General features: G+C 42.7%; 2 protein-coding genes across 4 annotated transcripts; both read right to left on the bottom strand.

The window, feature by feature from the left end:
• Nucleotides 1-2,357: 2,357 nt before the first annotated feature.
• On the bottom strand, nucleotides 2,358-4,632 carry rps25 (ribosomal protein S25). Its single transcript, XM_061249302.1, has 5 exons — nucleotides 4,537-4,632; nucleotides 3,788-3,880; nucleotides 3,407-3,590; nucleotides 2,776-2,873; nucleotides 2,358-2,432 (listed from the first exon to the last, which is right to left on the bottom strand). Exons 1-4 carry the CDS (start codon nucleotides 4,537-4,539, stop codon nucleotides 2,779-2,781), a joined length of 375 nt encoding a protein of 124 aa, XP_061105286.1. The 5' UTR covers nucleotides 4,540-4,632; the 3' UTR covers nucleotides 2,358-2,432; nucleotides 2,776-2,778.
• A 1,141-nt stretch (nucleotides 4,633-5,773) lies between these two features.
• On the bottom strand, nucleotides 5,774-17,235 carry slc37a4b (solute carrier family 37 member 4b). Of its 3 annotated transcripts, none has more exons than XM_061248629.1 (10): nucleotides 17,156-17,235; nucleotides 14,843-15,540; nucleotides 13,868-14,100; nucleotides 11,546-11,789; nucleotides 10,762-10,917; nucleotides 9,811-9,896; nucleotides 9,517-9,627; nucleotides 9,194-9,259; nucleotides 8,321-8,459; nucleotides 5,774-7,591 (listed from the first exon to the last, which is right to left on the bottom strand). In XM_061248629.1, the coding sequence occupies exons 2-10, from the start codon at nucleotides 14,988-14,990 to the stop codon at nucleotides 7,425-7,427; spliced, it is 1,350 nt and encodes a 449-aa protein (XP_061104613.1). In that variant the 5' UTR covers nucleotides 14,991-15,540; nucleotides 17,156-17,235; the 3' UTR covers nucleotides 5,774-7,424. The 3 variants fall into 3 exon arrangements, with proteins under 3 accessions (XP_061104613.1, XP_061104612.1, XP_061104614.1); XM_061248628.1 differs by having other exon boundaries at nucleotides 17,061-17,182; XM_061248630.1 differs by lacking the exon at nucleotides 17,156-17,235 and adding an exon at nucleotides 16,017-16,254.
• Between the last annotated feature and the right edge of the window lie 1,422 nt (nucleotides 17,236-18,657).

The following is an 18,657-nucleotide window of genomic DNA, read 5'->3' as shown; positions in this document are numbered from 1 at the left end:
GTGTAGAATTGTAATCATAGGTACATTTTAACATTGAGAGACAGAATATCACAAAATAATCCACAATAACAATCATATGAATTCTATATTTATTATCGTATTTTTGCATGAAATAAGTATTTGATCCCCTACCAATCAGCAATAATTCTGGCTCCCACAGACCAGTTCGTTTTCCATTAAGAAGCACTCCTAATCTCAACTCATTACCCAAAACACCTGTGTCAACTCGTGACATCGTTATGTAGCTGTATAAAAGACACCTGTCCACACAATCAATCAGATTCCAACGTTTCCACCATGGGCAAGATAAAGGAGCTGTCCAAGGACATCAGGGACAAAATTGTAGACCTGCACAAGGCTTGGATGGGCTACAAGAAAATAAGCAAGCAGCTTGGTGAGAAGTTAACAACTATTGGAGCAATTATTAGAAAATGGAAGAAACACAAAGTCACCGCCAATCTCCCTCGGTCTGGGGCTCCACGCAAGATCTCGCCTCGTGGGATATCAATGATCATGAGAAAGGTCTGGGATCAGCCCAGTACTACACAGGAGTAGCTTAATAATGACCTGAAGGCAGTTGGGACCACAGTCACGAAGAGAACCATCAGTAACACACTATACCATGAAGGATTAAAATCCTGCTCCGCGCGCAAGATTCCTCTGCTGAAGAAGGCACATGTACAGGCCCGTCTGAAGTTTGCCAAAGAACACCTGGATGATCCAGAGGAGGCTTGGGAGAAGGTGATGTGGTCAGATGAGACCAAAATAGAGCTATTTGGCATCAACTCGACTCGCCGTGTTTGGAGGAAGAGAGGAACAGGGGACAGGACAACTTCGAGGGGCGACCGTATCAAAGGGAGGATGAATGGGACCAAAATCCCTCCCAAGATCTGTGCAAATCTGGTGAAAAACTACAACAAACGTCTGACCTCTGTGCTTGCCAACAAAGGTTTCTCCACCAAGTATTAAGTCCTATTGTTCTATGGATCAAATACTTATTTCGTGTGAAAATATATTAAATTGATAAAATTTATATGATGTTGTTGTGGATTATTTTGTGATATTCTGTCCCTCAATGTTAAAATGTACCTATGATTAAAATTCTACACAGTTCCATTCTTTGTAAGTGGGCAAACCTACAAAATCAGCAAGGGATCAAATAATTATTGCTCCCACTGTATCGCATTCTGTGAATCCGAGGCCATTTTCATAGGGATTGACTTCTGAGACCCGAGACAGAAGCTACTGCATTTTCAGTGGCAGACTGACTGCAGAAGGCTGAGGGAAGAGGGTCTGAAGAGGTTAAGCTTTCCAAGAATTCTAAGACATCAAAAGAGCGCTGGATTGTCCCCCATTTTGGGTCTCATTACTTGAGTGCACAATCGTGATCGTGTTGGTTGCCGTGCTCTTCAAATTTGATTGCCGTGATTGCAGGCAAATGGCTTAATTGTGCATTGTTGTTCTGTATCCCACATCGCTTCAGATTCTCCTTGTGATATTATTTAGGGTTGTAATCATAACGAGGCTTATGTAAATATGAACGAATATGCAACATTGCTAAAGGGCTGCTGCACAAACAACTTTGTGATTAATAGGGAGGTGGTTCACAATAGAAAACTAACAGTCTGCTTATTCTCAGTAAAAGAATACCTAGCATAGATTGTATTTGTGCATGTTAATGCCATTCTCCATCACATCAGTAGCACTTGTGTATGCAACGTAATTTCAGAGGGCACTTCCATTTTATTTTAAACATTCTTTAGGGGGGTGCTTAACTTTTTGATTTACCTTTAAGTGGTTTCCATAAATGTGCTTCATTTTATACCAATCATACTTTCTGCTCATTTTCATGAAAGGTGCCAAAAATTCTTGACTATGAGCATGAAACAGTCGTGACACGAAAGTTATTCGTTTTACACCGATAAACGTAAACGTGCATAGAGCCCAACTATAAGAAAGCGGAATAAAACTAACTCTAAATTGAGGAAAAGCTGCCCTTGCCATTTTAGAATGTTCAAAGCCCAAATCAGGAATGTTATTGGAACAATAAAAAAAAAACCACAACATGTCATCCAAACTAACATACTTTGCCTAATAACAAGTGTGATGCTGCCCCCTGTTGGCAAATCAATACTTTGCAGTAACCACATTTGAGGGACCTCACTTGTAGAATCTAGTTTGCACATCCATGAATATAACGTCCTTACAATTGCATGCATAAAGCAAACTAGATTTTAAAATGTGATTTTCTATATGTCTACAAAGTTGCCCTCAAGAAATGAATTGGTAGGTCCACAAGGATATTTAGAATATCCAACAATATAGGTGTAACTGTAGCATGTTCAAAGACTGACAACTTTTAATTTTTTTTGAGTTTTTTTATTTTATGTTACAATACCAAGACATAACCAATGGAATCATGACAGCAGGGCCTGTGGAGAGAAAAATAATAATTAAAAATAAGAACACATGAGTTCCTAAGAGCACAATTACTCTAGCACCCACATCGAGAGGGACTTGCCACACATTTTTAATGGGGAAAACGCACTACCAGGCAAGGCAAGTACAAGGCAACTCTGCTTTGACACTGCATTACGAAACAAACCCTAAAGACCTATGCTAATGCAGATTCTTCAAGCTAACCAAAATGAATTGATACAGCGCCCATTAAAGGGACACTGTTACAAGTGTTACTGAACTTCCCATCAGGAAGAAAAGGGAAAAACTGCTCTAAAACTAAGATGGAGGACAGCTCTTTACAGGTCATCCACCCACCTACTATGCCTTCTCCTCAGCTGCAGCCTCATCGCCACCCTTGGTGTTCCTGGTGTAGATGATCTGTGCTCTGTGCTTTGACACAAGCTTGATCATGCCTGGATGGAGGAAAGATAACATAAGTAAGCACAGCCACTACCCAAATTAAGTGAATTTCAGACAACGCAAACTGCCAAAAAGACAGTGATTCAAAACAAAGACACTAATCTAACACCTATATTCACACCCTGGGATCTAGGGATCCACACCCAAAACAAACTTTTTACGGTACGTTTGATGTACTCATTTTGGCTTTAACCCAACTTACTGAGAACATACAAAGGTTGCATTCAAGATGGTTTAGCAAACCGTGCACCTACTGAACGCAGCACCAATTTCTTTTAAATTAAACTAACTTCATTACTCTGGGAGGAGTAGAGACTCATGGCAAATTAAGTCAGACACTTGTAGCGCACAACAGTGTAATGGAAAACAAATGAACTCCCCCATACATGTGTTCATGCATGTTTGACTTAATTGGCAACCCGTAATGTTATTACAACTGTCTGGTATGTTAGTTTCCAAAATTTCACGCAGAATATCAGGTTTTAAACGCTGATACGATAGGGCAGGGACGCCGGGGGAATTGTACCTTTAACGAGCAGCTCTTGGAGGGCAGCGCGGGCCAGAGAGCCCCTGATCTTCAGCCTCTCAGACACCACGGCTGGGGTGATGAGTTTGTAGTTGGGCACTTCCTTGTACAGCTTCTCATATGTGGCCTTGTCGAAGAGGACCAGGTTGTTGAGCTTGTCCCTCACCTTCCCCTTGGACCACTTCTACTCGGGACAGACGGAGAGCAGTAATTAAACGGCGAAGAAGCCAAGGTGAACGCAAAGTAAAGCACATGTTTTGCTAGAAACACAATAGCTGTGGGTCGTGTAAACTGAACTGCCGAGCATCTCTTACGCTCCGCACTTTAGTGTAGGCACAATTTAAAACATTACGAATGTTACAAGTTATCCAATAACGTTACCTTCTTCTTTGCTTTGCCTCCAGACTTGTTGACGGGGTCCTTGTCCTTCTTGGACTTGCCCGAATCTTTTTTCTTCTTATCGTCCTTGGCAGGCTGTAGAAAGTAGGTAAAAAATTTAGAGCACACAATTGCTTGCTAAATTAACGCTATGGAACCTAAAGCTAATCTTTAAAAATGTTAGCCGGTTATGCTTCGTTAGCCATCCAAGTTAACCAGCTAACTTGGTCTTTGACTGAGAAACTTATAGCGCATTTATACGAAGTAGATTCTATCATCATATTGCAGAACAGTGCACTGAATCTAATTTGTGATATTGGAGGGACATGACAATCGGAAGTTAGCTATGCAAGCTAGCGGCAGGGTACCCTAAATTAACGTGCACTTCGCTGACATTACCTGGTTTCCTACAACTAGATATTTATTGTATTATAAGACTCACTTAAATAGCAAACTAGTTATATAAAAACTGATGGATTCCAAGCTGCCAAGCTGATCCAAATCCTAATAGCTCCGACTAGGCCTCACCCACGTTGCGAGCAAGTTAACGTTAGCACTACACAACAGTCACCGTCCATACGAAACGTGAGCCGGAGAATTATTAAAAAATGAAAAGATCCAAAGCTAACGCCAACAGGTCGATATCCCCCATCCATAAACAACCATTTATGAACGTATTAATTCTGAAATTATACACAGTAATGCGAAAATACACTGAATTATGGCATTATTCATAGATCCAAGTGGCTCACCATGTTGCACCTCCGTCGAGATCTCGGAAGAGAGAGGAAGTCCAACCCTTGCTCGAGCCCTTTGGACAACCCGTACCGGATGTACAAATAAAACAGTGATTTCTGGGAAATTGCGTTTGGTGTCGCAGCTGGTAAAACCTAAAACTTACTGTATGGGTAAACCATTGTTGTATTACAGTTGAATGGGGGAAAGGGATTTGTTGCTTTGATACATATATATGATTGTTCTCTGTACTCAATGTTTTACATTAAAAAGAAAAAATATAAGATATAACATGCAATACACACAAAAAAGATATCAACATTTCATGCTTTAGTAGATGTACTGACACGCATGCATTACATTATGCATTAAATAAAGAAATAAATATATATGTATCAAATAATATATATTCATTCATTCATATATATATTATATATATATATATATATATAGTATTTGAGACATTATTCTCAAATAAATGCTATGAGTAAATAGTAGAGATGTGCACAAATAATGTAGGAGGCCTCGATTCATAATGTAAATAACATTATAAATGTTTAGATAATCTACGCCATCAGAACACTTGAGCCTTTTGCACGAATTTGAATTGAACCAGTATTCAATTAAAAAAAAGTAACATCCAGTTTTTGATTAACACATTTTCTATATGTGGCAGAGTTTAGGCTATAATTTACAACAAAATGTGGTATATGAGATTATATGTGGTATGTGGTATATGGTTATACAGTTCAATCTGGAGCCTGGTTGGGGCGCAAGCAGCTCCTGGCCATTCCGTCTTTTGTTGACACAGACAGTGGCAGTCTGAAGCCAAGGGTCTTCTACTAAAATCCTGTTTACACTCAAGAGCACCCTCTGCTCAATCAGTACACGGGGCAGGGGCTGTGCCTTTCAACCATCTCCAAGGCGTGTAGAATATGCAAGTGCAGTGATTTGAAAGCAGCGCCTTTTAAAAGCTGCTGCGTTTGGCAAAGTGCCCCGGATACGGATGCGATGAAAAATGTAACATGGCAGAATACATTTTTGTAAACTCTGCTGTGCTGTGGACAGTTATACACCACAAGACCCTGAGGCCAATAGCCTAGTATGCGAACCAATGTTTCAGTAAACAGTGAGCCAGCAGACAGCCCTTACATTCCAGAAACCTCTCTATACATTTTATACTTGGGGGAAATAGGGGAGAAAACATGCCATGAAGAAGGACAGCAAGTAAGAAGTGCTAGAGCAAACTGAAACTGCAAAGAAAAATAATTTATTGTATTTTTTTGTAATGGTGTTATATAACTGTTTTAGTGCCCCAAAAAACATAAATAATACTTATTCATTCACAGTTCCATCTATAGAGATTCGAACAAAGCCATATAGCATCAGGAGATGCCACCTTTAATGACTTAGTAGTGTGATGATTGACAACTGGTTTCACAACTTATGAATGTTTGTATAAATGGATAAATGTGCAATACATGGACATGTTCTGGCAATGAATACATTTACAAATCACATTACAATATTGGCTTTGCATTCCTCATATCATTCATGAAAATTATATTTTGAAGAAAATGAACAACCACAATAAAAAATGTACTGGCTGAAATATCACAAAAGGGTAATTTTGAAATTGCAGTGGGATACAATCTACAGTACCATTTTTTAAGGTTCCCCAAATCTTCAATGATGAAACAAGGCAATAATTAATTAATTGTGTTTTAAAATAACTTTTTCGGTTAATATCGACTAGCTGAAATGCACAAATTAAAGTTATTTTCATTACTCATTAAAAACAAAATGGTGGTGACAGCCTTTGACACTCCTGGGTTAGACTGAATTCCTCTGCAGTGTCACCATCATTTACAGAGATGAGATTTACACATAAATAAATGAAAGCCCTCTAAACGTTCACATTTAAAGGTAAAATACCACTGTATTTCAGCATAACGTAAACCTCAATAATGTAAACTCAGTTCAACTTTTCTCTTCCCTCCTTTATAGCTGAAATGTAATCTGTAGTATAATGTATATTTACTGCTGGTGAATACATTTATAAACAGTCAAGTATGCACATCGAATGAGGATTATGTCCATGTAATGATTATTAATGAAACTACTGTCAAGTGGACTGTCAATAGGTATACAGTATTTAAGAATTAAATAACATTCGAGAACGTCTCTCCAGTGTATGAAATTGACATCACCTTGCACAGAGTAGCTGTGCTCTCCACAGGTAGATAGTGTGCAGTAAGTCTAAAACACAACTAATATTAAATACAGACCCTATGAAGGGACTGTGTAGCATTATGACTGACCCTTCAGTCACTTAGGCTCAAACTCCATAACCTGAGTCCTGTTGTTTTTACCTTGTGTTCACAGTTCTCAAGTTACAGTATCATACTAAAGATATCAGGCTACGCTTCAAGAGTGATTTCATATTCTGTGTATAACTGACAGCGCTGAAAATTGTGGAACGTTGTTTATGTTCAGTATTACGCACTAATGGACACTATTTACATCTTCACATTAGGCATCATAGCTATTACAACTTTCATCGCTGTTATTATTTCACTCCATAGATAATTTGAAAGTCTATTACACGTCTATGGCTGTTTAGAGAGAATATGCGCACAATAAAAGCTTTTTTCACTTGTCTTCTGCAAAGCCTCACCAGCTTTTATGCATCACGGTTTAAAAGTTATTGCCAAAAATAAGAAACTGGTGAAGCGTTACAATTGAAACAGTGTGAGCACTCTCCAATATACTTCAGTGTTGTATTTACAGAAATCTGATTGGGTGATTGTAGAACCCACTTGCCCCCCCGGAGACAACTTGTGCAGTTGATTGGCTGTGCCAGTGTGGTGTGTCCGTGGCAGAGGAGAATCATGTGGTCTGGGGCTCAGTCCACCTTCTTGGGCACGGACCCCATTTTGGTGCGGATGTTCCGGAGCAGGAAGTAGCCGACGGTCGTCACGGCGCAGATCACCTCTGCTACCCAGAATGCCATGTCCCAGCTGTAGTGCTTGGCGATGGTGCTGAACGGCAACCCCGCGAGGAAGCCGCCAACTGTCACGGGCACAAAAACAGGGACATGCAGTGTCATTTATCTGGCTCCTCCTTGTATAATGAAGTTTTGTTCCCCATTTTCTCTCAATTCTGGTGGCCAATTGTGTCCTGTTTATTTATCCCGTGCATATTGAGGAAACTAAAACGCTGCCCCCTGGTGGCCGGAAGGAGATCGACACGCCTTCTGCAAGCCGCATCGTCTCAAGCCCTGGACCGTGATTCCGGTGAAATCGGAGATGCTTTTGACTGCAGTGAACCTCCCCCACCCTCGGAGCGGAAGCCCAATTTGCTGTGGGCCACCGCTGCGCTACTGTAATCAACTTTTAAGTGACAAATTAAGTGGAGAGAATTAGTGAGGCCAGCAATCCCCTGTGACTCTCCAGGACAGGGATATTCTACTTCTGGCTTTTGGGGATAGGACAGGGGAGTGATCATTTTCCTTTACAACACTGCGATTCATGAGTGTAAGATACTATTCAGTACATCTGGGTCATCATCATTAAAACTGCACATTTTCTAAATACTGAAATGGCCAGTGTTAATTCTACTCTGAACAAATACACATCCAACAGGGACCATATGTACTCTGTCAGAGTTGATTTAACACTTAACATTTTACTGTGTAGCCCTGTTCAGAGGTACTGTATATATTGTAAAAAATTGATCAAATAGATCCATTCCTGATATTTATTTGCTCTGGACATGGAAAGGCAAAGGGAGCTGAGTTACCGTTGGCCATCAGAGCAACGATCGCGTGGGATGTCCCACAGTAGTTTGAGGGCGCGCTCTCACTGGCTATCACACCGATCAATGCGATTGGTCCACAGGAGGAGAATCCAAAAAGAGCCCCCAGAGAGAGAATCCAGATCTGGTGCGACACGGAAAGAAAGCAGTGGTTAAAGACACACACACACACATACTCATATACACACATACACTCTCCCACACACACACACACACACACATACTCATATACACACATACACTCTCCCACACACACACACACACACACACACATATACACTCAAACACGCACACACTCTCACACACTCATATTACATTACATTGCATTATTGGCATTTGCTCTTATCCAGAGCGACGTCCAGTTGATTAAACTAAGCAGGAGACAATCCTCCCCTGGAGCAATGCAGGGGTAAGGGCCTTGATCAAGGACCCAACAGCTGTGTGGATCTTATTGTGGCTACCCCGGGGATCGAACCACTGACCTTGCGTGTCCCAGTAATATACCTTAACCACTATGCTACAGGCCGCCCGTATATACACTTATATACGGGCGTATATATACTTTCTCACACGCATACACACACACACACACACTCACACACACTCATATACATCCACACACACTCATATATATTTACTGACTAAACCTCACTGTGGTCATTGTTTTCAGCCAGTTCTCTCAGTTAAAGCTAGCTTTCGCTTTCCTTCCCCAAGTGAATCATTAGTTTCACTTTGATACTGCAGTAATATCTGAGTAAAAGACTAGACATGGGACTGATGGAGGGAGGGGAGGAAGGGCATGGGATGATGAAGGGGTGAATCAGGGAGGAGAAGAGAGAGAAGAAGAAAGAAGGACACCTCTTGTTCCGATAAGCCTGTGAGGACAGAGACAGGGTGAAGGGCCTCCATCCAAACGGGAACATCCTGTAGAAACCAAAAGAGACAAAGATTAAACTCCCATCAGATCCACAGTATGGGACACATATAAACAGCAAATGTCTCAAAATGACATTTCCTGTAATTTCTCCACACTTTCAAAAACACATTCTGGAAAATACTACATACTGGTTCTAGAAAAACAAGACCGCTTTGACAAGTACTAAAAAGTACAGTACAATCTAAAATCAAATGTAATCATTTTAATTTACGGTAGGAGAGCTGAAGTAAAATGTTGAGCTGACCTTGGGGTCAGGGGAGACGGTGACCCGGAAGAGGTACATGGACACAAACATCCCAACCATCATGGAGATCAGGAGGCCGTGGCGGGGGTTGCCGTAGGTACGCAGACCTTGCTGTAAGGGAAGTGATTCATTTTTAAGAATGTAGCTCTTGCAGACGCAGCAGTGGTGAGAGAGCCCCATGATGTTAATATCAGAGCTTACAAAATAACTGCCTGATGAATGGGCTAGCCTGTTGGAAAGTGGCTCTTAGAGATGATGTCACATGATGACATCACCACTGTGGGTCACACTCACCCTGGCGACGGCCTTGTCAGACAGGTATCCCGCGGCGATGCTACCCACCAGCCCCCCCACCTCCAGGGCACTCATGTAGGAGCTGCCTATGGGGGGATAAAAAAAAAAAACACACTCAACTTTAACTAATTTCCATCAAAATATCTGTAGTACTGTAGCTAATTCTGTTAATCCCTTAAAAAACCTCAGTAAAACCGCCTTAAATAGAACCTCTCTTATGCCCCGATGCTTGTACTACTTCCTAAGAATACTTCCCGGTAAAATCCCACCACTCTCTATGATGGACAGCTTCTCGCCCCACCTTCTAGTTTAGCTACTTTGGATAAAGGTATGAAGTGTCCAACGTGGTTGGACAACGCGTTGTATGAACCAGTTTGTTTGAATCATGTGGAATGGCTCAGGCAGTAAGAGCAGTTGTCTGGCAGTCGGAGGGTTGCCGGTTCGATCCCCCGCCCGGGCTGTGTCAAAGTGTCCCTGAGCAAGACATCTAACCCCCAAATGCTCCTGAAAAGCTGGTCGGTGCCTTGCATGGCAGCCAATCGCCGTCGGTGTGTGAGTGTGTGTATGAATAGGTGAATGAGAAGCATCAATTGTACAGCGCTTTGGATAAAGGTGCAATACAGGAGCGGCGTGTAGCGTAGCGTAGTGGTTAAGGTAAGGTGGTTAAGGTAAATGACTGGGACATGCAAGGTCGGTGGTTCTAATCCCGGTGTAGCCACAATAAGATCCGCACTGCCGTTGGGCCCTTGAGCAAGGCCCTTAACCCTGCATTGCTCCGGGGGGGATTGTCTCCTGCTTAGTCTAATCAACTGTACGTCACTCTGGATAAGAGCGTCTGCCAAATGCCAATAATGGGTGGGTTAGACTGCATGTCTGAACCTGAAAATAGACCGTCTGCCAAAATGCCAATAATAATATAAATGCCAACCATTTACCATTTGGTGGTCATACCTATGAGAACAGACTGGCCCTTCTCCTGGATGAGGTAGAGCTGGCCCCAGTCTGTGCAGGCTGTCTTCACGCCGAACACCATCAGGAAGGCCATGGAGAGGAGCCACAGGTAGGGGGACAGGAGGAACTCTTTCAGGGTGCTCTCCGTACTGGAGCCTGGGAAGAGGGGGGGGGAAAGTGAAACTTCAGATCCCTCCCACGCACATACCCAGAGGGCTTCCATGTGGAGAAGTAGGGGGACATCATCATGGAGATTTGTTGCGGTTGAAACTTTATATACCCTCTGGCCAGTGCAGAGTGATTTTCAATGTGCTTGTAGAAAAACTCAAGTTATGTTTGATTTGTTTATAGTGTCTTTCTCACAGGCTGTGAAATCTGTCACATCACATGGTGATGTCCATCCCAATCAGTCAAAATGACAAAGCAACATAACAGAAATGTAAATCAGTTTATTACCTAGCCAAACCGTCCGATTTCCCCCCAAACAACAGTTAGACAAGTTCTGCCTTGCAAACCAATGATGGCCAGACAGGAGCCAAATATGTAATTGTTTTGGATTCAAATACTTTTCCAGGCTTTATTAAGCTTGCCTGGTGTATTGGAACCTATGAACTGAGCTTGTGTGGTGTATTGGAACCTACAAAATACCATCAAAATGAGCCTTCTGGTGATCTTGGTTGGCTCAATTGCACCAGGCAAGATCAATGGAGCACAGAAAAGTAGGTGAATCCAGAGCAGTTCCGTATCTGACCCGGGGCCGACGGCTCCGCAGTTCGGCGCTCACCTCCTTTGCCCTTCTTGGCCGCGGGCTGGATGTTGGGCAGGCCCACGTCGGAGGGCTCGTTCCGGATGAAGAGCAGGCAGAGCGCGGAGATGGCCATGCAGATCATTCCGGAACAGGACAGCGTGGTCCTCCAGCTGTAGCTGTGCGCCATCACCGCGGCGACGATGGGGCCCAGCCCCCCCGCCAGGTTCATGCTGCAGGACAGCACGGCCCACCACGTTCCGAACTGCGACGGCTCGTACCACTGCGGACGAGAAAAGGGGGGGGGGGCACTCATGTGGTATCCTTTTGGGAGGGTGGGTGAAGGTTTGGGACACTAACGTGGCAGCTGGATATGAGGCTCCACATCTTTAAATCTTTAAAGTGCTAATGAAGATGTGGCATTATACAGAGCAGGGCTTCCCAACCCTGATCCTGGTGATCTACCATCTTGTAGGTTGAGATCTCTAGCTGTTGAATGAGGTGAGCTTTGTTTAGGCTGGAGTGAAATCCTACAGGACCAGGTAGATCTCCAGGAACAGGGTTGGTCAGTCCTGCCTTAAATCAGGGAATATCTGTCCTCAACTCTCAAATTCTCAGTTGTGTGTGCTGGTTGTGTGTGAATACTAGCCCAACCTTGCCAGGAGTAATCTTGACTTCAGCAGCTAAGAGTGTCAAATCACATAATCTCTGGAGTGTGTCTTTTTTAATGCCTCCTTCAGCCAGGGCAAATGCCACGAGCAGCCCTAAAAGCATGTGTCAGTCCAAGCCGAAGACAGGGCCAGGAACAGCTGCCCACCATTGTCTCCTTATCGGGGAGTCCCCTGTCTCTATACTTAAAGAAGACGTTGTCAGGGCTACTATAAATATCATGGGCCGCGACACAAGCCATGACCTCCCCTCACCCTGAATACTGCACACATACCACACACTATTTATTCTGCGCGCTCCTTCCTATAGTGTTATGTCACTTGTGCTGCCACTTGACACTTGGGCACGTGTAATATATAAATAATAATATTGTGTTCATCTAGGTCTAATTGTACAATTAAGAATATAAGGATTCTATTTTCATATTTGCAAATAGATCACATGTGGCACATTAGGAATGTAAATGTACTATTAACTAACTATACACATTATGTTATTTTGCATTATGTCTACCATAATGCCACACATGCTATGCACTTAATCATTTTATAATGAGCGTAATGAACCGAACATTTATATTATTGCATTTAAAATTCAAATGTGAAATTGCACAAGGAAATGCTCAAGCAGTGGCGATATATTAAATGCATAAATGCCCCATATATACATTTTAGATATATTGTATCTTATTACTTGTTTACAGGCAGGTTGTTTGTAGAACATGACACTGGGAGCCTGCGATGGCAGGGATTCAGTTGGCACCAGCAGTGTGACTGCAGCTCGATAAAGGCTGAGCCAAGTCCTAAAGATCAGGGGCGATCACTGCGGACATGAACCCTCTGAGACCCTCACTAGCGACACAGAGACAGGATGCAGCAGACAGGATGGACAGACTGCCACCTCGACGGGGTAAAACATGTACAGTGTTAATTCAACTCCGACATATACGTACATATAAGTCCAATTAACGCTGAACATTGCTATGTCCACATGGAGCTTTCGGTTGAGTTTCGTAGGTTCAGTTCAGTTTTATTTTAGTGAGGGACTGATTTACTGCTCAAATACATGGCATTCCTGGGAGACATCTACCCCAGAGGAAGTCTGCTCTAACTCTGGGGGCCTCTGGTTTCTGCTGTCACCTACATATCAGTGAACCAGTTCAGACTCACTAAAGTCAACTGAGGTCAGTTAACTGTGCAATTGATTGCTTTAACTGATAAATGACTGAATAAAAACAAGCACCAACAGACTATGTGGCTCTCCAGGACCAGGATTACAGACACCTGCAGTGTCTGCTTTTATTTTTTTATAATTTGTTATTTAACTGATGTTTTTATCCAAAGCAACTTTCAGTTGATTAAGCAGGGGACAATTTCCCCTGGAGCAATGCAGCATTAAGGGCCTTACTCAAGGGCCCAACAGCTATGCGCATCTTATCATGGCTACACCGGGGCTTGAACCACCAACATTCCAGCTCCTAGTCATGTATCTTAGCCACTAGGTTACAGGCTGCTCCAAACACCATAAAAACATTTTTTAATAAAAAATTGTATTAGCTGTGTAATCAACTCCATTAACAGACCAATCAGGCTCCAGTACACTGAAAACCCGCACTCCCTGTAGCTCACTTCGGGTCAGAGTGAACGCTGCTGAACCGGCAGATCGGACGTGCGGTAATACGAGCAGCCTCACCTTGCGGAGCACCTTCCCGCAGGGGGGCCACCCCAGCCCCTGGCCCAGGCCGTTCAGGAACCACAGCCCTGCGAACATGGGCACCGTGGAGGACCAGGAGAACAGCACGTTGACGGCGCCCACGGAGAACAGGCCGATGGAGAACAGCCAGCGGGCGCTCATCTGGTCCGACAGCACGCCGCTGATGAACTTGCTGATGGCGTACGCTGCAGTCTGGCTGCTGGTGATGAGGCCTGAGGGTGGGGTTACACATGCACACGCACATACAACACACACACACACACACACACACACACCGTGAGCACAAGACAGGATAGAGCCTGGGGCTTGAATCACAAAGCAGGATTGGGGACAGCCTGTAGCCTAGTGGCTAAGGTGGTGGACTGGGGCCGAGAAAGTTGGTAGATCAAGCCCCAGTGTAGCTACAATGAGATCCACACAGTTGCTGTGCCCCTGGGCAGGGCCCTTAACCCCCACATTTGAGTAAAACCCATACACCTCCCAAAACTGGAAAGTGGGCTGTGGTATAAACACCTGTCCCAGTTTTTGCTCAATGCAGTTATCCAGCTACCTCAGTAATTCTGCTTCATGATACAGGCCCTTGGTCCTAAAAGTTTTGCAAGCCCTCATCCCCCACAAAGGTGCCTAGCCATAGTCCTGTATGACCACCTCATTCTATCCAAACCACTCACTGGCTCTCATTATCTCAATGAGATTGATCTCAAAATGGCGGCAGAACTGGCTCAGATTGTCGTACACGTCAATACTGTTAAAGCAATGTCCCACAAAACTGTACTCATCCGCCTAAGCATTATCTGGCCATTCTAAGTTGTGATAACTGCTGTGGTCCGGTCACAACAAGTCTTCTATGAAAGAGGCTTACATTCCAGGCTTGCATTGCATTCCCATCACTAGGCTGAAAGGTACAGAAAAGGCAGACCACTTAAATGAGGAGTGCAGCGAGGTCTTGCTAACCCAAGTCGTCCTTGTCGAGCTCGATTTCCTCCATCACCGAGGGCATTACGAAGGAGAAGGTCTTCCTGTTGAAGTAGTACAGGGTGTAGCCCACGAACATGGCCAGGAAGATGGTGACGCGGTAGAACCCGTAGCCTGTCCCTCCCATGATTTCAGCAGCAGTGGAAAAAAATATATTAAAAAATCATAAATAAGAAAATAAATAAATAAATAAAAGGGAAGGCCTTGCAGTCAAAACTCCCTCTTCTCGATCAAAGCACAGGAACTAGAAGTCATGCAGCGCAGAGAAGCACCATTAATCTGTATCAGGGCACAGCACAGAGTATTTTAAGTGGAAAAACGGTGATGCAAGAGTGAAAGAGGTCAAAGGTTAATCTTGCAGATGGAAGGAGTGCTCTTTCCCTTTCGAGAGGAACAATGTGGATGCAGGGAGTAGTTGTCAAAGTCCGTTCATGTTTACTCCTTATCTGTGTCACTCGTTGTTAGGCAAAATGGAGGTGGCGATTCAACAGTAATGCTGTGGGTCAGTGGTTTCCTGTTTGGTTCCAGTTGGACTCTTGGGAAGCTTTTATAGTTCTCTCCACATATGCTGTCCTGGGTGTTTTCAGTCCGTCCAATTAGTGTGTAACAGGAGCTCAGGCTGCACCCTCGGTGGGGGACCCGTCAGGAACTGGGGACTGTAGACGCCTGCACACAACCTGAAAGGGAAACAGATGTTATTAAAAACTGATCCCTCGATCTGCCACACGCAGCATACAAAAGCCACCTTCATACTGTGTTCCAGACATGGCTGTGGTTTACCTGTGGTCATTCATTCCTGTCACAGCTAATCAGACTTAATGCTAACTTGCAAACAAGGAAAGACAACATTTTGCAGTATGCATTTATTTTTTCTACAGTTAGCACTGAAATAAGTTTCACAGAGGCAGAAGGAAAGGGTTGAGAGAAAGATGGAGAGATGACGAGATTAAATACGGATCCTCTATCCAAACTGGCTGCTGCAGAGCACCCGACCCCGCTATACTCTTGAAATGTTGTAAGCCTTTCATGTAAACTTTGTAGAACGTCTTTGTAATATTTATATCAGCTGGGTTCCATAAAAAACTTCAGACTCCATTCCACACCCGCAGAAAAATACAAACTTTACTGCAGAAGTTCCATCGCCAGTACTTACACGGTTTCAGAGTAAACCATGCCTCTCGCGCCCCGGAATAATACAGTGGACGCCTGTGTTCTCTCGGATTGGCTTTCAGGACACCCAAATTTCCCAAATAAATTTATGCAAAAGGCATACGTCTGGAAGGAGGATAAAACATGAGGAACAAACGGAGGAATGCACTTTCCACCACTCTTACTGGACTTCCAATTATTCTTAAATAAACAGCAGAATGCAAACAGCGGACAGTCTAGCGATTCTTAATGACCAGGCGTAGACATCGATCGAGACACCACCCGTGTTTCACTTTTTGGTCTTGCTGGTGTAGTGTCCTGAAATAGGACATCGATGTTATTCTAGATGGGAACCCTAACCTCTGCGACCAAGGGCTAGTGCCTGCCAAATAACGAATTGCCACGACATTAACTCCTTAAACCATTTTATATAACGGCGTTACAGCTTAAAACGCAAGCTTGCCCACGCGAAGCTAGTCTTATTTTGGCAAACACTACACTACACTACAAGACACAAACACGCTCTGTTCATCAGTAAATTGTTATTAACAGATTACTATGAAAATGTATATATGTACGTTATTCTGACATTTAAAATCACGGACATCGCGTTTATAAACAATCAGGCCAGATTCTACACACTTTTTATAAATAACTATTTCAGTGTTATTTATATGAGTAACTTATCTGGAATTGAAATGTCATTTTGTTACACTAAACGGCAAACGCTTCTGTTTAGTGGAGTATAGCAATTCAATAAAATAACTGTTGCCAAGATCAGCTCAATCTCATTGACAATAGATATGGCCTATGCTATATCTTTTCTAAGCAATTGTATCCTACTGCGAAACCTAAACAGAATCCGTATGAAACAACGGCTTCATAAAATGATAGATAGCCTAATGATATTCCAGTTATGGCATGCAATTATAAGGCTTCTCAATTAAATTAATAAATCAAATAAAATAGCTAACGTTCACTTGACATTACGAAATTAAGCAGGTGCACAGGTTCTGTGGTTAAGAGGTTCGTTCTGAACATTACTTACGATGCACAGTTTTTGCACACACATCTGTTTCCAGTAAATAAGGTAGAAATTCTCTGTAACCGCTATTATTTAGAGGACAACTTTAAGAACGGTACCTCTCCGCGTCCGTGCTTCTTTCTCCCAGCTCCAGTAACAGGCCGGCCGGCCAGGAACTCCCTCCCTAAAGTGGGTGGGGACTGGAGAATGCAGCTGTCAGTCAAATATTAAGACCTGAGCATCGTGAGAATGCTCGTGGACCGTTGAGTCTGCTGCGGCGGATACCACGCACGTACTCGTGGGCTCATGCAACTACAAGAGCAACATTCGCTTGCTGCCCTTTACTAAACACAGTAGCATAATATATCACATCTAAATGAATTATTTTTTAGCTCCGCTTTCATGTAATCATAGCTAACCCATGCATATACCCGAAAAAAGAAGATGCACGTTAATGTTTCAATGGACACTGGGGCGACTCGTACACTGCTGTGTTCATTACGCAGTTCGATAGATGTAAACAGTAAAGGTTTAAGTGCGCTTATGCAAGGAATAACAGCACCGGATTTCCGCCTGGGTATTCAGCCTACAACCTCATACTAGGAGACCATCTCCAAGTTGGCCAATTATTATTCAAATACATTAATAATTGTTTGTTAATAAAGACAGATCTCTTTTTATAAGTCTAATTTTTACCTGCACCAGTGTTAGCTGTTTTCACCCGCATCGCCAAACCCAAAGGGACCAGAGGGAATAGGGATACATGAAAGGCAAGCCGATAAAAATAGGATAAGCATGCACAGCATCTGCCGCAATGTTAAAATCTCAATCCGCCGAAATAGATTTCTTCACCACTAGATGTAGCTAGAGGAACAAATATGAGCGCTTTTTAGAATTTTGTGAGGAGTGTTCAAACTATCGAACAAAAAAAAGAGGATGCCCATAACTGTTATAGCCACGCTCTGGATATCCTGATATTATAACTAAATAAACAAACATGGCAAGTTTTGAGTAGAAATGCTCCTTAAATAAAATAAAGAAGACTGGGAAATGTGGCAAGTTTCACGTGCATTCTAAATATACAGCACATTCACATGTCTGAATTATAATTGATGTGAAGAATAACCAACCAATAACCAAACCTCCGTAATTTAATGTTGTTTTTATTGGCTAAATATTCATTTGAAAAATGTTATAGTTTTTGGTTAGTCAACAGAACTTTTTTGGAGCTCCCCTGCAAGCATTCCTTATGGAAATAGAACACTGTAATATGTAATGTAATATTTACTGTATTGTAAATTGACCATTTCTCAACATATCCTGGGTATATGTCATGGTGATGCATTTTTAAATACATATCGTAATACGTTAAAATGTCAAGAATGAGTATATTTGGCCAGAGTATTATCAAGTGTTGCAAAATCTCAATCGTGTGTTGTATTTCAATATCATGTTCAGTATATTCAGTTTCTGTGAGAAGCCACATGCTGTCAGTAGAAGCAAAAGAGACATAGTGTGCCTTATTCTTAGATTCACTATTAAAGAAAAAGCTGTTGAAGTGAGTCTATACCTGAATTAAAGCACAGGAGAGATCGGCAGATGTAAAAAGTCAGAATGAATT

This window comes from Conger conger, chromosome 7, assembly GCF_963514075.1.
Source record: "Conger conger chromosome 7, fConCon1.1, whole genome shotgun sequence".
NCBI classification, from domain to species: Eukaryota; Metazoa; Chordata; class Actinopteri; order Anguilliformes; family Congridae; genus Conger; species Conger conger.
Note: the sequence above shows the minus strand (reverse complement) of the source record. Positions and strands in the feature narration are given on the sequence as shown.

Bases quoted from the DNA above. Each gene is read 5' to 3' on its own strand.
- rps25 (XM_061249302.1), bottom strand. The intron at 3,591-3,787 runs GTAACGTTATTG...TGTCCCGAGTAG, and splicing joins GAGGCAAAGCAAAGAAGAAG to AAGTGGTCCAAGGGGAAGGT. The intron at 2,874-3,406 runs GTACAATTCCCC...TCCTCCATCCAG, and splicing joins CCAAGAGCTGCTCGTTAAAG to GCATGATCAAGCTTGTGTCA.
- slc37a4b (XM_061248629.1), bottom strand. From the start codon at position 14,990: ATGGGAGGGACAGGCTACGGGTTCTACCGCGTCACCATCTTCCTGGCC. The intron at 11,790-13,867 runs GTGAGGCTGCTC...TCTCGTCCGCAG, and splicing joins GCGGGAAGGTGCTCCGCAAG to TGGTACGAGCCGTCGCAGTT. The intron at 9,628-9,810 runs GTGAGTGTGACC...CTTCCCTTACAG, and splicing joins CTGACAAGGCCGTCGCCAGG to CAAGGTCTGCGTACCTACGG.